This window comes from Camelina sativa, chromosome 3 (genome assembly GCF_000633955.1).
Source record: "Camelina sativa cultivar DH55 chromosome 3, Cs, whole genome shotgun sequence".
NCBI classification, from domain to species: Eukaryota; Viridiplantae; Streptophyta; class Magnoliopsida; order Brassicales; family Brassicaceae; genus Camelina; species Camelina sativa.
Window position 1 is genome coordinate 12926972 of NC_025687.1, and position 18849 is coordinate 12945820.

At 39.6% G+C, this 18849-nt stretch overlaps 4 protein-coding genes and 2 pseudogenes across 6 annotated transcripts in view; 2 read left to right on the forward strand and 4 right to left on the reverse strand.

Moving 5' to 3' along the window:
* The window catches only part of LOC104776851 (sphingosine-1-phosphate lyase), a 4705-nt gene extending 4065 nt beyond the window's left edge, over positions 1-640 (forward strand). Inside the window, exons 14-16 of one of the 3 annotated variants that reach the window (XM_010500991.2) lie at positions 23-107; positions 210-288; positions 373-640. In XM_010500991.2, coding sequence (XP_010499293.1) covers positions 23-107; positions 210-288; positions 373-495 — 287 coding nt within the window. In that variant the 3' untranslated portion in view covers positions 496-640. The remainder of the gene's footprint in view (positions 1-22; positions 108-209; positions 289-372) is intronic. The other 2 variants (XM_010500993.2, XM_010500992.2) reach the window with 2 other exon arrangements.
* LOC104776849 lies at positions 529-1844 on the reverse strand. The gene is made up of 3 exons (XM_010500990.2): positions 1443-1844; positions 1005-1293; positions 529-899 (listed from the first exon to the last, which is right to left on the reverse strand). The coding sequence occupies exons 1-3, from the start codon at positions 1754-1756 to the stop codon at positions 690-692; spliced, it is 813 nt and encodes a 270-aa protein (XP_010499292.1). The 5' UTR covers positions 1757-1844; the 3' UTR covers positions 529-689.
* LOC104778911 (putative pentatricopeptide repeat-containing protein At1g28020) lies at positions 2076-3684 on the reverse strand. The gene is made up of 2 exons (XM_019241796.1): positions 3364-3684; positions 2076-3271 (listed from the first exon to the last, which is right to left on the reverse strand). The coding sequence occupies exons 1-2, from the start codon at positions 3622-3624 to the stop codon at positions 2489-2491; spliced, it is 1044 nt and encodes a 347-aa protein (XP_019097341.1). The 5' UTR covers positions 3625-3684; the 3' UTR covers positions 2076-2488.
* On the reverse strand, positions 6941-7941 carry LOC104778912 (putative pentatricopeptide repeat-containing protein At1g43010). Its single transcript, XM_010503323.1, has 2 exons — positions 7645-7941; positions 6941-7564 (listed from the first exon to the last, which is right to left on the reverse strand). Exons 1-2 carry the CDS (start codon positions 7939-7941, stop codon positions 6941-6943), a joined length of 921 nt encoding a protein of 306 aa, XP_010501625.1.
* On the forward strand, positions 8501-9325 carry LOC104776852 (annotated as a pseudogene).
* On the reverse strand, positions 10269-13029 carry LOC104778913 (annotated as a pseudogene).

The window sequence follows — 18849 nt, forward strand, 5'->3', positions numbered from 1 at the left end:
GATATGACAATTGTGGCGTTTGGTTCTAAAGAATTAGATATCTTTGAAGTGAACGACATCATGTCGTCAAAAGGTTGGCATTTGAATGCGCTACAGAGACCCAACAGGTAAATCTTAAAAGACCAAAACATTGGTGTTTCTACTATCATAAGACCACATTCCTCTCTTCACTGTTTTGAAACTTTTTGTCCATGTGTCTTTTGGATCAGCATTCATATATGTATAACTCTTCAACACGTCCCTGTAGTCGATGACTTCCTCCAGGATCTGCGTGGAGCTGTAGAAACTGTGAGTCCATTGATGAAAATTCTTTTGATTGCCTCTTTCTTTTTTCCTCAATTGATCTCTCGTTGTTATTACCTTTTTTTTTAGGTGAAAGCAAATCCAGGACCGATCACTGGAGGCTTGGCTCCAATATATGGAGCTGCAGGGAAGATGCCGGACCGAGGCATGGTGAATGAGCTTCTGGTTAGTTTCATGGACAGTCAATACTAAAGCTTTCTTTTTAAAGATCAATGACTCATCAAAGAGAGTCAAACTGATTTCACATTTCAGTTGCAAGAGCAAAACATTGTACATTCACAACCACATTGTTTCATTTTCGCCTTACTAATAAAATTCATCACAATCTCGATATTAAGCAACTTAAAGTGCGTGTTACGTTACACACTCGAAGAAAACAAAGATGATCAATCAGATTTGTGATCAGAAGGTTTTGATCTAGGAACTTGAACCGGCTTGTCTTCTTGGCTTTTCGCCAACACTTCGTCTCTTTCTCTGAAGTAATGGTCGAAGGCACGAGGCAGAAACCTAGGGATCAAGAAACAGAGTAGATTCACTCCGAAGTAGCCCAAGTTCGCTATTGCTAAATACCGTCCAAACCAGAACCATGCAACAACCTGAAAAACGATTGAGGTTGACATATGCCATTGACATGATATGATTTAGTATCAACTGACTCTAAAAAGACTTGCAATTGAGTAAAGACAGGTATTAGATAGTACATTGGGTGTAGCATTCATTGGTAACGACTTGTTGAGCCAGACATCTTTAGACCAACCAATGATGACAAAGATTCTCCAGACTGTGTAGAGCAGTGGGACGAGAGCTCTTACCGGTGGCGAAAACAGAGAAAGGCCACTTATTATATTCTCTGTCAGGATTTGACACGACAGTAGAAACAAGTGCGGTGTCGCTGATCTCACCGCATGATCATCTCCTCTTGCAAAACCACCTAATACGTAAGCTAAAGGCAAGAACAGACCAATCGTTGTCCCCGAAACCACGTACATCCTTTTCATTATCCAAAAAAATTACAACCAAAAAAAAAAAAAAGATCAAGATTTGAACAATAAACTATAAAAAGGTCATACAATTTTGATCAAGAAAGCAATATAAAAACAGATATGTTTTTTTTTCTTTTCTTGTGATGGATTTGGAACCTGAAGAGTTTGCTACCGTGGAAGACTTCACGGGAAGTGGTTGAAACACCATGGGATGGGAAAGCTAAACGCGAAAGGGCGACTATATAGATAGACGCAAACGCTGGAAAAAGCATGTCAAGTATCGGTACGAGACCGCTCGCTGAGAAGACTAGTATGAAGGCAACTAGCTGTAGTTCTATTACCCTCAGTGACCCCATCAAACCGCCACCTCCAGCCGCTGCCATCCCCGACCACAGTCCCTTCTCACCGGACGATGATGACGTTTTACCATCGTCAGGTCTTGGACCCACCGCTAGAGTTACGCCTGACATTGATTCGATTCTTTTATAAAAAAGTAAAAAGTCTTGTTTACTTTGTGATCTGATGATGGATGATTCAAACAGTTGATAAGAAAGAATGAAGTTGATAGTGCAATTTATGAAGAGGAGGATCTCTTGTTGCCGTAGTTCCACGTGAAAACTTGGATGATGTACACGTGTCAAAGTGAAGACGTGAGTGTTCATTACCTGCCTTTCAACGTGTCATGTCAATGGCATATGTTGCAATGTTTTAATAATATGTTTTAAGACAAAATGGTTAAAAAAGAACCAAGTTCAACAATTTGAAAACAGATAAGTAAACTGGGTTGGAAGTAGGTTTCCAGCTTTGTGCTAGTGAAAAAACAAAGCATAAAAGATGATGCAATGTTCCTAATTACGTACTCCGATAACAACAATAGGAAAGCTAATCTATTGTTCTATTTCTTCATGGTCTTCTTATCCTTAGATCGCCGTTGTTATTGCATCGAAAGCCATCTTTAAAATGAACTTCACCAGAACCACAAGCTTACATAAAACGTAAACAAAAGCCAGGAGCGCAGACCCGACCACTAACTGGATCACGTTATCTGCGGCTGGGCGTGCCACAGCCGCAAGCATAGCATCCTCGGCTTCCTTTAGCTGGCCTCTCTCGCAATAAGCAGATGCCATCATAGCCACGATTCTGACATCAAACTTGCCGGGGTTCCACCTATAGTAAATCTTTTCTGCCTCATTAATATGGTTTTATTTGAGTAAGATATGAAGTACTGATCGATAATCTTCTTCGAACTTGGCGAAATAGTCTGACTCACATATACGGGAAACGTCTTCAGCCTTCCCTGCTTCCCCATACAACCACATCAAGGACTTGTAAGCTAACTCCTTAGACTCGGGATCAACTAGTGATTGCTCGGCTCTTCTCAGCATATTTACTGCCTCAACCACTGATCCATGTCTCAGGTAAGCTCTTGCAATGTCTCTGCACGTTCGCCAATCCAATGTATTTGTATCGCACTTTGCTAAAAGCTTCTCCATTTCTTTGATGTTGGATTCGGCTGCGTAAAGCCACAGTTTATTGTTTAGCGTGATATTGTCCGGCTCAACGTTGTTGTCTTTCATTTGGCTGAGAATCTTGTGTACCATATCTAGTTTACCTAGCTTAATGTAGAGAGACATCATGTGGTTAAAAGGAGAGGGTTTCGAGAGGTAGCGCAGCTCTATCATCTTCCCAAAGATTGACTCAGCTTTAGCCAGTGTTTTCGAAGACATCATGTGCTTAAAAATATGAGGTTTCGAGCGGTACCCTATCTCCTTCATCTTCCAGAGGGTTGACTCAGTTTCGTCCAATCTTGCGTAGAAGCTTAACATAGTGGTGTAAACAAAGTCATCTCTCTTGTTCTCGGGAATGCTTTTGAAGAATTTCTCTGCTGCTTTTAAACCTAGAATTTTGTCGATCAGATCAAGCCGAGCTGCGAAATCTTCAGGAACTATGTCGCAAACTTTCTGGTCACTCATCCACTCTGATACCTAAACACCATCAAATAACACAACAGCTAATCAACTACTGATTTGAGAGGATCGATATTACAAAAAGGTTTGGAATAAGAAGAGCTAGGAACCTTGAGAGCTTGGGGAAATCGTTTTGAATCGCGGAGGTTTTCAACGATGCGTCTAAGATCCGAAGGATTCAATTGATTTCCCTGTTGCTTCCATTGCTCCAGCACTGGGACGAATGAAGCCTTTGGATCTTCACCGGCCTTGTCGATATGACGACGGAGGCTGTCGTTAAGCTCCGGCGATGATAGGGTTCCGATAGAGCGCAACAGATACTTCCTGAAAGCTGGAACGGCCCTTGCGCATGGTTGAAAAATTAGCCTCATGATTTAGGCGACAGAGTAAATTAGGGCTTCTCTGAGCTCTGTCTCTCCTTTTTATTTTTATTTTTCGGGTCTTTGTGGTCGACGTGTCGCTCAAGTAATTTTATTTCTTAGTTTGCTGGATAATCCAACAAATTCATATAAGTTTATAAACTAAATGCAAATTACTCAAAATCCTACAATTTTATTTCTTAGTTTCTTATCAAAATATCATTATTAATTTAATATTCTAAAGCTACCATCAAGAATTTTGGTTTTCCAAAAACCCCAAACACAAAAAAATATTAATTTTCAAGGGTTTAATTTTTTGTTTTTATATAGATTTGAGTTAACTATTTTGAATTTAGTGTATAAATTTTAGGAAATATGGTTTAATCGTTAGGATTTTAGTTTTAAGGTTGAAAGTTTAATTTTAGTTTTGTGATACGTTTTAGAAAACTAAAATTTTAGTACTAGTATTTTTGTGGAAGCCTCTTTGATCCAGTAGTTGATCAAGAATTCATTAGAGTATCATTAGTGGAATACCTCTCCTAAATTATTCACAAATTAATTAATCATATAATTAATACTAATTTAAGTAAAGCAACCCTAAGAGTATTTTTGCAAAATCATTCATTTACTAGAGAACCCAAAGAAGGTTGCTCAATCTTTTAAATAATAATTTTTTAATTTGTGTAATTTTCTAATGGAAAATGATAAAACATCTACAAGGAACATCTACAATAAAAATTCAATTGATATAGAAGAAAACTCAAAATGGTGAAATATTTACAAGGAACCTATATTGCAGAACAACAAAAGCTCATTTAAACAATGTTTCAAAAAGTTGTCCACACTCATCCTTAAACAATGTTTCAATGATTCACAATTGTGGATATGAAAAGATTATGATTCACTTAAACATTGTTGTAACATTGAATTTTGAATTTACAAAGAGTACTTGAAGCACCATGCCATAACACAGAATCTGCAACTCTTATACAAGACTGTTGATGTTTTTTTCTTCACGGGATTCCACTGAATCAAAAATAGCTTGTTGTATGTTCTGTATCACACCAACATACAGCTATAATATTAATTCCAAATCTTTGCAGTTTGCAGTACCAATGCACCAAGAACAATAACACATTGCAGTACTACAGACACAAATATATTTGACCAAAAGGAACCACTCTAGAATCTAGATGCTAGAATATCTACAATTGTATGATGAAGTAGTCCCCAAACTTACTTATAGCCTCTTCTTTCATCTTTTCTCACTTCTCAGCAGCAAGAGGTTCAAGACGTCGTATCCCTTTCCTAGCATGATCACTTGAAGGATCAAGTTCTAAGATCTTCTTCAGGTCTGCATATGAGAAGAGCAGAGACTCAGTGTGAACTCTTTCCAATAATAAACCTGATCTAGAACCAAAAACTATCTATCTTGTAACAAGTGCCAGAAACTAACCTAGAACTCCTGGCTAATTATTCTAATAAATTGGTTTCATGAGTAAACCTCAAGGGGAAAAGACGGTTATTGCTTGCATACTCATGAACTCACCCGTGAAAGGATCTTCGAAGTGCTCAACTATACTCATCTTCAATCGAAATTCAACTGATCAAGAAGTAATCAAATAAACTCTTTGACCGCTTATACTAAAGAACATACCAATTTGAGGAAACATACACCTCTGTTTAAATGGCATATGGATCGAAGCTCTATAGACTTAGGAAACTCCTTCACAAGCTCTAAAGCAAAAGCATACTTTGACAATATCTATCAACACAAACAAACAAAAAAAGACGAATCCTCAATATCTATCAACACTAGCTCTAAAGCATTTCTCTACTAATTTCATCCAAAGGTTCAAACTTCCACAGAAAAATTATAATGGCAAGTAGCTAATGAACCCCTAAAACCCAGAATTAGCAAAACCCTAAAGATATCAAAGTGGAATCACCTTGTTTGATCTGTCGTTGGTTATGGCTTCTCCTCCACTCATTAGCTCAACCTGTTCTTTCTTCTTCTCCTGGTGCTGTGGTTTCTCCTCCTGACTAGTGACGGCGTCGTTTTTAGTACCATCTTCATCGCTGATTTCACGTTCGCTGGCAGTCTCGAATCCGTCGGAATCATCTCCGTCGACTTGTTTCGTCTCCGTCGTGGGTTGCTGCGGTGAAGACGAAGACGAGGGCTTTGGTTCGGTTTTGATGAGAATCTTATCCTCCGGTGACCATCAATCCTCCAGTCGAATCGATTGATTTTTCTAGACCATCGATTCGCCTTTTTAGATCGAGAGAGCAAAGAGAGAAGATCGGGAAAGAAAGAAGGAAGAAAATAGAAAAAAAAAACATATCTTTTATATTTACGTATCAACGTACCAAAACACGTCAAGTAGCGTTGCTTAATCGGTTGCTCAATTCCTTCCCAGAGAATCGATTCTCTTGTTGATGGACGGAAAAATGATTTTTTTTTAATTATGTTTATGGGCCCCAAATACAAGAGAAACGTTGAGAGAAATCACCAGTAAAATTGGTCTTAATGGTTCTACACTAAAAAGTCTCAGATTCAACCCCCAGATAATACAATTTATTAATTTATATACAGACTAAGACTATAAGTTTACAATAGATGCCATGATACAGTTAGAACTGTTCGCCCTGATTCAACACATGGAGAAAAAAGTGTATGTAATAGTTCTCAAAATTTACATTAAATAAAAAATTAGATTGACAAGAAAAAAAAGTACTAATATTAAAGATTTTTTCTAAAATTAAAATTAATTGTTTAGAGAGAGTTAACATGACCATAATAGAACACCGAATCAAACTTAAATTTGGTGATTTGATTTTGTTTTGGGTTAAAAATTTAAACCTGTTCGGTAAGTACTTTGTAGTATAAACCAAATATTCTTCTTGATCACTTTGTTATCGCATCAAAATTCAGCTTTAAAATAAACTCCATCAAAATTCTCAAGACTACATGTCTACATCGTATAAACAAACTCAAAACTACGAGCAGGTGGTAGTCCAATAGAAGTTGGAAAGAATTGGTGGTCGAATAGAAAATTATTAAATGACAAATAACATTAGCTTAAAATCACCTCTATACATTTGTCTAAAAAAATGGCCACATACCCTACATAAATAGAAAACATTCTCCCTTTCTCCCAATATTTTTAAGACCCCATAATAACATGAGACGAACCATGGTGGTTTTTTTTTTAACTTAAAGAACAATATTCTAAACGAAAACATGGGCTTGGTTTTTTTGAAAAAAAATGTGTGTCTCTAAAAGTTTATTACCCAAAAAGTATTACACATAAAACTAAAAAATAGGTGTTCATCCAAATCCAATTCCTATAAGAATTCTTGTCTCCCATCCCATGCCAGAGAATACGCGCATCAACAGGGCCATTTGAATGGGATTGTCCTTACGGTACTTCCGCATCATAACATTATGTATTAGTTTCTCGGCGTCCCTTAGCTGGCCTCTCTTGCAATAAGCAGACGCCATCATTGACACGATTCGGTGCTCTTTTAATAGCCTCTCCATTGTTTTGATGTTTGTAACAGCTGCGTAACGCCGCAGTTTAAGGTTAAACGTAAGATTGTTTGGTTTGACATTGTTCTCCTCCATTTGGTTCAGAATCTTCTCGACCATATCTCGCTTATCTAGCTGAATGTAAAGAGACACCATGTGGTTAAACGCAGAGGGGTTAGTGAGGTACCCTAGCTCTCTCATCTTCCAGAAGATGAACTCAGCTTTATCCCGAGTTTGATCAGACCTTGTGTACGAGCTTAAGATAGTGGTGTAAACAAAGTCATCTCTCTTGTTCTCGGGAATGCTTTGGAAGAACTTCTCTGCTGCTTCCAAACCTAGAACGTTTTCGATCAGATGAAGCCGATCTGCGTAATCTTTAGGAACTAGATCGCAAACTTTCTGGGCACTCATCCACTCTGATACCTAATTATAAAACCACCAATAACGCATCAAATCAACTACATCATGAACGATACATTAAATATTGGACGAGGCTCGGATACAGTAATTGAGAGAATCGAAACCAAAGAGCGACCTTGAGAGCTTGGGAAAATCGTTGGGAATTTCTTAGGGTTTCGATGATGTTTCTGAGATCCGAAGAATCTAAATGGTTGCCCTGTTGCTTCCATTGCTCCAGCACTGGGATGAATGAAGCCTTCTGATCGATCGCCCCTGGTTGTGGCGATATGACTATGGAGGCTGTCGTCAAGCTCCGGCGAAGATAGGGTTACGGCAGAGCGAAATAGATACCTCCTGAAAGCTGGAATGGCCCTCGCACATGGTTGAAGAATTGGCCTCATGCTTTAGGCGGCAGAGTAATAGTCAGAAATTAGGGTTTCTGAGCTCCCTGATCTGTCTATTTCGCTGAGTAAGTAAAACTTAATATTACGAACTTTGTTTCTTTCTAGTTTGCTTGTATAGCAAGTTCTTGTGTATATAAATTATAAAATAAAAAAATTAGATAAGAACAAGAAAAAATCCTGTTAAATCACACTCTGTTTTATTCTGATTTTGAGCTATAATTTTCAATTAATATCGGACTTAAAAAATAAAATCTGAAGCTGTATATATATATATTTTTGTCTTCTAGAAGCAAATCTGAAACGTTTTAATTTTCAGTTATGCTTTAAATGTTTTAAATAATTATTAAATTGAATGATATATAGGAAAAAAGCCTGAATAATTAAAGAAAACTCGAATTAGAAAGGGGGAATTGAAGAAAAAGGAAAGATCCAATTTGGCAACTTTCCTTTATAGACTTTTTGGCTTTCCCTATAAATTCATTGTATTTGTCCATTAACGAGAAAAATTTATTCTGATTTTGAGTTCTATAGCTACGTTCTAGCTAAACGAAAAACAATGGCGATTATCTCTGAGATGGTAGAGGATAGACCTTCGTCGTTGCCGTTTGCAGCAAGTTTTGATCCTTCAAACCCGTTAGGGTTTATAGAGAAGGTCCTTTAGTTTATTGGCAGAGAGAGCAACTTTCTCAAGAAAGACTCCGCTGAGAAGAAGATTGCCACTGCCGTTACGAAGAAGAAGAAGAAGATGGAGAAGGAGAGCTTAAAGTTGACGGAGGAGACTATGGATGTGGAGAAGGAGAGCTTGAAGCTGACGGAACCGATGGAGGTTGATAAGCCCAAGGAGGAGAAACAGGAACCAGGTCTCATCATCCCTAACAAAGGGAATGGACTTGATCTTGAGACTTACTCATGGACTCAGAATCTCCAAGAGGTTACGGTTAACATTCCAGTGCCTATCGGGACTAAATCACGGTTTGTTTCTTGTGAAATCAAGAAGAACCGTCTTAAAGTTGGTCTCAAAGGGAAAGATCCAATGATCGACGGAGAACTCTTCCACCCTGTCAAGCCTGACGAGTGCTTTTGGAATATAGAGGATCAAAAGGTCATATCGGTGATCTTGACGAAGCAAGACCAGATGGAGTGGTGGAAATATTGTGTGAAAGGAGAACCTGAAATAGACACTCAGAAAGTTGAGCCAGAGAGCAGCAAACTGGGTGATCTAGACCCCGAAACTCGCCAGACCGTTGAGAAGATGATGTTTGATCAAAGGCAGAAGCAGATGGGACTGCCAACGAGTGATGAGATAGAGAAACAAGATATGCTCAAGAAGTTCATGGCTCAGCATCCTGGGATGGACTTCTCTAATGCAAAGTTTAACTGATTTTCATTCAACTCTTCTTATTTTAAGCCCATTTTTTGTGTTAATCAAAACCGGTTTGGTTAAGCATATCTATTTTTTTTTTGGAGGATAATTTTTAAAATTAAATGCTTATAGAGAAGATCCAAATTAAAGGCGCTTCGCCTTTGTCCCCAAAAACCATAATGCACGAAAATTTGGTTTCCTACATTATGAACTTTTTCAAAAGTTTCAAAACTTTTACATGCCATACGGATCAGGGATCACTAAGCCATCGGTCGCCTGGTTGATTTTGTTATTTGTATCAAGCACAAAATACCAAACCATATGTATCACATTATATCAAAGAGAAAATAAGAACCAAGTATTTCAGTTGCGGGTATACAAAGGAAATTGACATTGTTCAATTCTGTTAATTTAGGGTTTAATATGAATTTCAATTCAAAATCAATTGGCAATGAGTGGAGAGACTCTAATCCTTTATATATTACTCAAGTCCCTTTACATCTATCAGATGTGAGATTTTTTTCTCCACAAATTAGCCGCCAAACAAGAAGGATATGATCACTCTTTGGCTCATCCAACCTCAGCTCCTTCGAAAATTGGTTATATACAAAATTTGAAATGGAAACAAACAATCGATCTTACTTCCACAATCCTTCGACTGTTATATCTTAAATTTGCTAATGATTGTGACTATTTGTTATACATATTGTAAAGGGTCCAAAAGATCGCTTGTGTTGCTTGTACTAATGCACCATCTTGAATAATATGGCACCCTTTAATTAAACCATCATATTCATACTAAGCAATTAAAACTCTTATCATATCACTGAAAATCCATAACATCTAATTTTGGTGGGAAAACATACTAGATAAGTAAAAGTAACCCAAAACTAATAACAAGTTCATATATTATTTAAATGAAAATCTATATGACTTACCCACTCTCTACTTGGTTTTCTTCTCAATCCCAACCGCCACAACCACCACCACCGAAACCACCACCGCCACAGCCACCACCACCATAATCAGCAGCACCACCAACACTATCACCACCACCACTATCACCACCACCAACACTATCACCACCACAAACAGCACCACCACCATCATTATCACCAGCACCACAATCAGCACTACCAACACTATCATCACCATCAGTATAACTGCGACAACCACCACCACCGAAATAGTAATATGAGTTGCTGATACTAGGATTTTTGTATGTCTATCCTAGCAGGTTCAATTAACCTTATGCAGTTGTAATACTTAAGGTGTCAATCCAGTTGGGAAACTTTATTATCACTCAAGATACAATCAAGGAATCACAAGTTAAACCAATATAAAAAGAGTGTTTGGCTAACAGTCCTAGAATGATGACAATACAAAACGAAATTGAGTCACAGAACTAGAAACGGGAATGCATGACAAGAAGGGAAAATGAATAAAAACATAAACGAGTCTAAGCATGAACTAAAATGCAAGAAACAAAACAGTCTCAAGAATGAAATAAAAAACAAAAAGAAAGAGGTCCTAAGGATGGGAGTAATTGATGTCGGTGAAGTCTCCTAGTCTACAGAGTGTTTAACATGCCACAAGCAAACTATCCCTAGACAATGAACATCACGACTTAGCTAATCCAATCTCTTGGCAAAAGCTACTCAGACTCAGCCACTTCCATACCTAGCTCTTGCTAGAGAAACATGGTCGAGCAGGCATGACAAACAAGTTCATTCACGTCAACAAACATCCTAGACATCTAATCTCTTAGGCTAGGAACATAAGTCTCTGGTACTAGTTGATCAGACATTTCATCGAACACCTTTTGGGTGCGGAAATGTCTAAAACCTAGTTCCAATTGATCAGAGAGAAACAAGTATTTCTAACTCTAGTCGAGAAGAGAATTATACAAATCAAAGCTTAAACACTCTACATCCTAATATCCTCCACCTAATCTATCCCATCCTCAAGAACTACTACACTACTCAGATCCAAAAATCATTATCAAGGATGCAAACACAGAAAACATTGAAACAAGCATTATTAGGTAGATAAAAATAAGATGAACAACTTTGTAGAAGGAATCAAATACAAAAACTGAATAAACTCGGAGATATCGGAATACAAAGTCTCAGAACGTATTTGGTGGCTAGGTTAACCTTAAGAACAAAACGAAAATGAGATCAAAGATGATATGTCTCAGCAAAGACTTAACAAAATGTATATATAGTAGTCCAACATGGAAAGCCCTAAAACTTAAAACGACAAGGTAAGGAGTCGGTTTGGTAATCTCCTGAAGCGTGTGAAACCAAACGTCTTTCTTCCTGACATGTGCGAAAGAGTCCGTGCGCGTCGAATGGAATGCAATGTCATCATGGATCGGACGGACGGCTGGGGAGCATGGCTCGGACGGATGCGCTGGGGAGCATGGCTCGGACGGATGCGCTTCCAACGTCTCCTCAATACCTGAAATACTCCAAAATGCACAATGTATGCAAGAACGATGCAAGAACTACCTAGAAATGCAAAGTGTATAGAAAAGACTAGAAAATGATGTAAAACAATCAATTATCCTAACTAAATGCATGATAAATATATGCTAAGGAGAGACAAAATATAGACATATGAGTTGCCGTAGTAGTAAGAGTTGCCTCCGTCATTTCCTTTGTATTTATATTCTCTCATGCTCTCTCCCTTTTTACTATTCGGATAGACGGACCTATAAAGGTGGGACACATCGTGTTTTGCTCCAGCATCCCTATACATCTCCATCAACACCTTGTTCGCTGAGTCTTTAGACTTTGTATCAACTACAAGTTCTGTTCTACGCAGCATCTCTATCGCTTTCTTACTTGAACCACCATTTAAATAAGCCTTTGCAATGCTTATCCCCGTTTGCCAGGCCAATGAGAATGGTAGGTCGTCTTCAACTTCTAACTCCATCAGTAACTTATCCACTGCCTCCACGTCCCGTACACTTGCGTAAGCCTTCAAAACGTTATTGGCAGTGAGATTCTTGTCATGTTATACTCCATTCTCCTTCATTTGTCTCAGGATCTCTTCGATCATGTGTCTTTCTCCAAGAAGAGCATTAAGAGATATCATATTGTAGTAAGGGTAAGGTTTCAGTAGCATATTTTGCTCCCTCATCTTCTGGTAAGTGGCTTCGGCTTCGTGCCGTGTCATCTTGGATGTTGTGTACAAGTATAAGAGAGTGTTGTAGACTGAGTCGTCCCTCATGTTTTCAGGAATGTTTTTGAAGAAATTCTCTGCTTCTCCCAACCCTGAACGGATCTCAACAAGATAAAGCCGTGATGCAAAATCTTTAGAGCTTAGATCATAAATACCTCGGTCAGTTATCCACTCTGAGACCTAACACATCACCAATAACAATGATATAACCCCTTTATGAGATTTATTGGGAATAAATATAATCTCAAAAGAAATTGAAAACGAGAAGAGAAAGAAATTGAGACCTGGAGGGCATGGTTGAATCGCTGAGACACGCATAGGGCGTCGATGAGGCGTCTTAGATCCGTAAGGTTTACTTCGTTCCCTTGTTTCAGCCATTTGTCCAGCACAGGTGTAACCTTCGATCGTTCCCGTTCACTCCTCATGACCTGACTGTGTAAAGTGTCATTGGACGTTATGGTTCCGGCGAATTGAATCGACGGTGTTCTCCTGGAGAAGATTTTTTTTATTGCGTATCGTCCAAGGCGTTGCATCGTGCTCTCAACTCTCAAGATTTTAAGTCGGTAAATCTTTAGTGGATTAAATATATAAAATTGTCTTTCATTTTATTATTTTTAACTAATCCACTAATTCTAAAATCTGAACCAGAAAACAATATCCATTAATTTTAAATTATATATTGTATATATGTATATATAGACGTATCAATTAGGGTTAAAATCGGCTGGATGGTCCCAACCCGGCCATGAAAAACACCAAACTCGAGTACTTAAATATATATATGTTCATAAAAAGTTGGGTCTTTCGTGCTATATATAGGGTTTTTAGAGCTTAGTCCGAATGGATTTGAACCGCAAAACCCTTAAACAAATATAATTGTACCTTTTTATTAGTATTTTTGTATGATTGCAATATTTGATTGATGATTTATTCTAAATAAAATTTAAAACTCTAATCTTAGTTCTCAAATTTAATGAATAAACTTACTTAATATTTTTAAATCTTTATCTGATATATATATATATATATTATCAACCATTTGGCCACAACAAGCCGGCCTATTAGCCTAATCCCTACATTCGTGGGAGCGGGACTCGATCTTTGGTGTGAGGGTGCCTTGTGTATTAAAGACTTACTATTGACCACTGCACTAAGGTCTCTTCACATCTGTGATATTTTATATGAATTATATATATTTTTATTTTGTTAAAATATAAAAAGTTATTTGATTTTAATTTTAATTTTTATTTTAGATAAAGATGGTTTAGTGAATATAGATGGGTTATTTAAATTATTTGTTTTATATTGCATCTTTAAACATTAATTTTTAAAACATGGTATAAACTTATAAATTTAAATTTTTGATCTGTAACCCGAAAAAGCCTAAAAAGCCTTGTACCTCTATGTAACGCCCGCGAACCAAAACTTAGCGTTTTGGGGGTGGGTGTCGGTCGACACCACTTATTTGGTTCGGCCAGATTGATTTAATTATTGATTTGGACCAGTTTGGTTTAGGGTAAACCATCTAACCGAGTCATTTAAGGGAGAAAACGACCGAGGTCGTGGTTGTTTTGTCTCAAACCGTTTTTGAGAAAAATACAGAGAGAAAAGGAGAGAAACTGTTCTTGAGGTTTTAGAGAGAGTTTGTGAGTTTTGAAGGTGTTTTTGAAGAGATCTTGCTGTGAGAGTGAAGATCCAAGGCTAGGAACGTGGTGGGAAGGTTTTTGTGGTGGTAGCTTCGTCTTTTGGGCTTAGATATCTCTGTTGGCTAAGGTGAGTGCATGACCATGGCTTATCTAAGCTAAGATCTCTGTTTCTGTGATATTGTGTGTTGTTTGGTTGTTTGTTTTTTGGTTGTTTGTGAATTTTTCGTAGCTCCTGAGGCTTGGAATTCGTTCCTGGGATTGTGTGGGACGAAGAGGAGAAGTTTGGAGGCGAGATTCGGAGGTTCTGTTCGAAGGAAATCACTGCTCGACAGTGGTGTCGGTCGACACCAATGTGGTGTCGGGCGACACTAACGCGAGGACGGCTCGGGAACTTAGCGAGTGTCGGTCGACACCATGTGGAGGTGTCGGTCGACACCGTTAGGGTTTCAGGAGTGTCGAGCAGGTGTCGGTCGACACCAGATGTCCAGTGTCGGTCGACACCTTCTGGTATCGGTCGACACCATTCTGACAGTAACCGGATCATGGCGGGTCACTTGTTCGTGTTCCTGGTTTGTTTTATTGTTGTTGTTTGTGGCATGAGAGATCTTATTGCTTGTGTGTATAGCCCAGTAGATGGGAGGATTGCCTCACTGAGTATTTATCAATACTCATGCATATCAATTTGTGTTTGTGGTGCAGGTAAAGGCAAAGTGTGATCGTGGAATCAAGGCAATGAAGATGAAGATGTTTGATATGTTATGGTTTTGACTCACTTTGACCCCGTTTATTTGATAGTTTTGTAGTTGTTTGAGTCCTTTTCAGTTTATAATAAGAGGCTAAGAAGCTAAAAGCAAGGATTGGAACAGCAGGAGCAATCAGAGCAGAAAGGAGTTGAATTGGAGCAGAAAAACTGATTTTAGACCCAGGAGCACATGCTCCCGATTTCCGAGCACATGCTCCCGATTTCCGAGCACATGCTCCCAACTCTACGGTTTCATGACGACACGTGGCAAGCATCTAGGCGCCGATTCCCTGCCTAATTCCCCTTATTTTAGGCGATCCTTTGTGAGAGAATGAGGGCTGAGATCGCTTTTTAATAGGGAGATTTGAATTTGGAATCTTTCCTTATTTTTCTCTACTTGTATGCTATTTAACCTAGGGTTTTTAGGAGAGATATTTTTTTACCTTTTTTTTTGTTTTTGAGCGACGCTTTTGTGAGAGGGAGAAGAGCGGCTACCTTGTGAAGCATTCTCTGAACCCTTTTTATTTTTATGTCATTGAATTTCTCATCTTTTGCTATGATTCATTTCTCTATGTCTGGGTAGTTTTCTTTGCTAGATTAGGGGTTTCATGGGTTAGCAACAGAACACAAATAGGGCTTTATATAATCGATTGTCTTCACTATTGTTAGACTTAATGCTTAGGTTGATTTGATCACCCAATCTATGATTCTAGGTTTATCTATTCATCAAAAGTGTAATAGGTTGCTAGAAAAGATATTAGTGGGCAAATTATCATAGACCTGCGAAAGTTGATGTGTAGCTGATTTGTGAAATTATCATTCCTGTTCTTTAATGCTTGTCTGCGATTCTAGGCTCAAACAACAGTTTAGGGTTTATGGACCGCCGAGCATGTGCTCCGGATGTCTGAGCATGTGCTCCGCGTCTCCGCACAGAATCGATCAGATAGAGTTATTGATACCACGACAGTGGATCAGTTTATATTTATGTTTGAGTTCTAGACTGGTACTTAATCTATGCCCTGAATAGTTGTTTAGTTGCTATCTCTGAAATTCCCGAGAATTACCCCTGATCTAGTGTTTTGCTTATTGCCTTTTTATACCGTTTTAATCGCGTTACTGTTACCAAACAAACCCAACTTTGAATTGTCTTAGCTTGAAATTGAACCAATAGAACCATAGAGTAAAACTTGGTCTTCGTGGGATTCGACCCCTAAGTACTACTTCTTTGCTGTGCACTTGCAGTAGGAAAATAGGGTTTAAAACTCTGTGTATCAAGTTTTTGGCGCCGTTGCCGGGGACCAAATTTTTACCTTTGGTTTTCGGCGAAATTACTAGACTAAGACCTTACTGATTTGTCTTTCTGCTTCTTCTTTGCGTGTGTTTCAGGTGCATGTCAAGAAGATCTACAAGAAGAAACAACACCGAAGAACTAGTTGCTTTGTCAGCCGCAGAGCTCTCTTTGGCAGAAAGAACAAACCGCAAGAACAGAAAGTTTCAATCCGTCAACATGGGTGACAACAGAAACAATGAGGATATGGCTGCCGAGTTGCAGCAACTTCGACAACAGTTGGGGCAGTTGCTCCGTGCTCAACACGAAAGAGCCGCGCCGCCACAACCGTCCATTGGGGACAAGGACAACCCGCATGTGTTCTACGCCAACCGAGCGGCGATTGTTCCTCCCACTATCCCGAGACAAGATTTTGAGATCAAGCCACATATGATCTCTCTAGTGAAGCAGCACCTATTTCACGGTCTCCCAGCTGAGATTCCGATGGACCACATCGAGAATTTTGAGGAGATATGTAGCACCACTGGTTCAAATGGGATACCGCCAGACTTTCTGAAGTGCAAGCTCTTTCCCTTCTCTCTTGCGGATAGAGCTTCACGTTGGCTGAAGTCATTGCCACCTGGGTCTCTGACATCATGGGAACAGTGTAGGTCTGCGTTTCTGGACCATTTCTACACCAAGGCTAAGACCGCTGCCCTGAGGAACAAGATTTCATCTTTCCAACAGTACACTGGAGAAGCCTTCTGCGAGGCTTGGAAGAGGTACAAAGAGTACCGTAGAGAGTGTCCGCACCATGGATTCAGTGATGAACAGATTCTGGGCATTTTCTATGATGGAGTTAACTGGGACTACAGAAATGCTCTTAACTCGGCCAGCAATGGGGATTTCATGACAAAGTCTAAGGAAGGAGCATATCAGTTGATTGAGAACCTAGCTGCAAGCTCCAGCAACAAGGCTCATGAGTATGACAGGTCCATGAAGGTCAACAGTGTCGATACTCAAAAGATCGACGAGTTGACAGCCAAGGTGAACCTTCTTCTGAAGGGGAGCCAGAAAACTGTCCATTTTGTCGATGAGACCGGAGACATGCCGCTAGCTCAGGAGATTTATGATGGAGAGGATGAAACGATGGAGGTTAATTATGTGAGTGGGCAAGGTTTTGTGCAGAACAGGGGTTTCAACCCGAACTACAGAAGCCATCCGAATTTGTCTTATAGAAGCACCAACGTGGAGAATCCTCAGGATCAGGTGTATCCGCAGCAAGGAACTCAGAATCAGATGGGTTATCAGAAAACCTTCTCAAACAACTTCCAAGGCAAACAGTTTGTGCCTACTCAAAACCGTTTCCAAGGGGGAACTAGCACGCATATACAAGCGCTCAGCAAGCACCGCCTTTCACCAACCAGCAGTTGGGATCTTCACCTGCTAGCAGCTCTCAAGATGAGCTGAAAAACATGATGCAACAACTCTTGGTGAANTTGGTTAGCGCTCCGATTGTACAACCGCCAGATTGGGACCTTCCCTTTGAGGTCATGACTGATGCGAGTGACTATGTCGTGGGAGCAATTCTGGGACAGAGAAAAGACACGAAGCTGCGCGTGATATACTATGCCAGCTGCACCTTGGATGAGGCTCAGTGCAAGTACGCTACAACCGAGAAAGAACTTTTAGCGGTTGTGTTTGCTTTTGAGAAGTTCCGATCATACCTTGTTGGTTCCAAAGTGGTTGTTCACACTGATCATGCAGCATTGAGGTATCTACTGACCAAGAAGGATGCAAAACCAAGGCTACTCCGTTGGATTTTGTTGCTTCAAGAGTTTGACTTGGANGCGATTGAGCTAAGGGGAGGAAAGAAGTTACCCCCTAGAGAAGCACCATCTGCTAGGCTTGACAAGGGCAAGGGTATTGCTGAAGAATACCTTCCTCAACATGCTGCTGAGACTCCACCGTTGAGTCAAAAAGATGTCGAAGCATCCAGCGAGCATGTGCTTCCACCCAGCGAGCAAGTGCTCCCGACTCCCGATCAGACCGTTCCTACTGAGGTACCTCCTGCACGCGTGTACACCCCTAGGATTCCTTACCCTGTTCCTCCTAAGAAATCTCGCAAGGATTTGGAGGATGCAAAGTGCAAGGAGATGTTGAGAGAATTGACTGTAAAACTACCCCTAGCTGATGCTGTTCAGATGATACCTGCTTTGAAGAGATATGTGAAAGGGTTAGTTTCTGGGAGAGTGTCAGAGGAAGAGAACGTGATGATGGTTTCAAGAGAGTGCAGTGTTGTGCTGCAAAACAAAGTGCTAAAGAAGAGAGATGATCCAGGGCGATTTATCTTATCCGTGAGAATCGGTAAAACGATTTTTGCAAACTCCCTCTGTGATTTAGGTTCCAGTGTGAACCTTATGCCATATTCAGTGGCTAAAAGGCTGGGATACACGAAGTTCAAGTCTACACGGATTTCGTTAGTATTCGCGGATAGATCCACCAAGCGCCCCATAGGAGTGTTGGAGGATTTACATGTCCAGATAGGGGACACGCTTATACCAGCAGACTTTGTGGTTCTGGAACTTGAAGAAGAACCACGTGACCCCCTGATCTTAGGTAGATCATTCTTATGCACAGCTGGTGCGATTATAGATGTGCAAGGGGGAGCGATCGATCTCCAGCTGGGGGATATGAT

Bases quoted from the DNA above. Each gene is read 5' to 3' on its own strand.
- LOC104776849 (XM_010500990.2), bottom strand. From the start codon at position 1,756: ATGTCAGGCGTAACTCTAGCGGTGGGTCCAAGACCTGACGATGGTAAA. The intron at 1,294-1,442 runs GTTCCAAATCCA...GATAATGAAAAG, and splicing joins CACGGTAGCAAACTCTTCAG to GATGTACGTGGTTTCGGGGA. The intron at 900-1,004 runs GTACTATCTAAT...ATCGTTTTTCAG, and splicing joins CAATGAATGCTACACCCAAT to GTTGTTGCATGGTTCTGGTT.
- LOC104778911 (XM_019241796.1), bottom strand. From the start codon at position 3,624: ATGAGGCTAATTTTTCAACCATGCGCAAGGGCCGTTCCAGCTTTCAGG. The intron at 3,272-3,363 runs GTTCCTAGCTCT...GATGGTGTTTAG, and splicing joins GATTTCCCCAAGCTCTCAAG to GTATCAGAGTGGATGAGTGA.
- LOC104778912 (XM_010503323.1), bottom strand. From the start codon at position 7,941: ATGAGGCCAATTCTTCAACCATGTGCGAGGGCCATTCCAGCTTTCAGG. The intron at 7,565-7,644 runs GTATCCGAGCCT...TTTTATAATTAG, and splicing joins TTTCGATTCTCTCAATTACT to GTATCAGAGTGGATGAGTGC.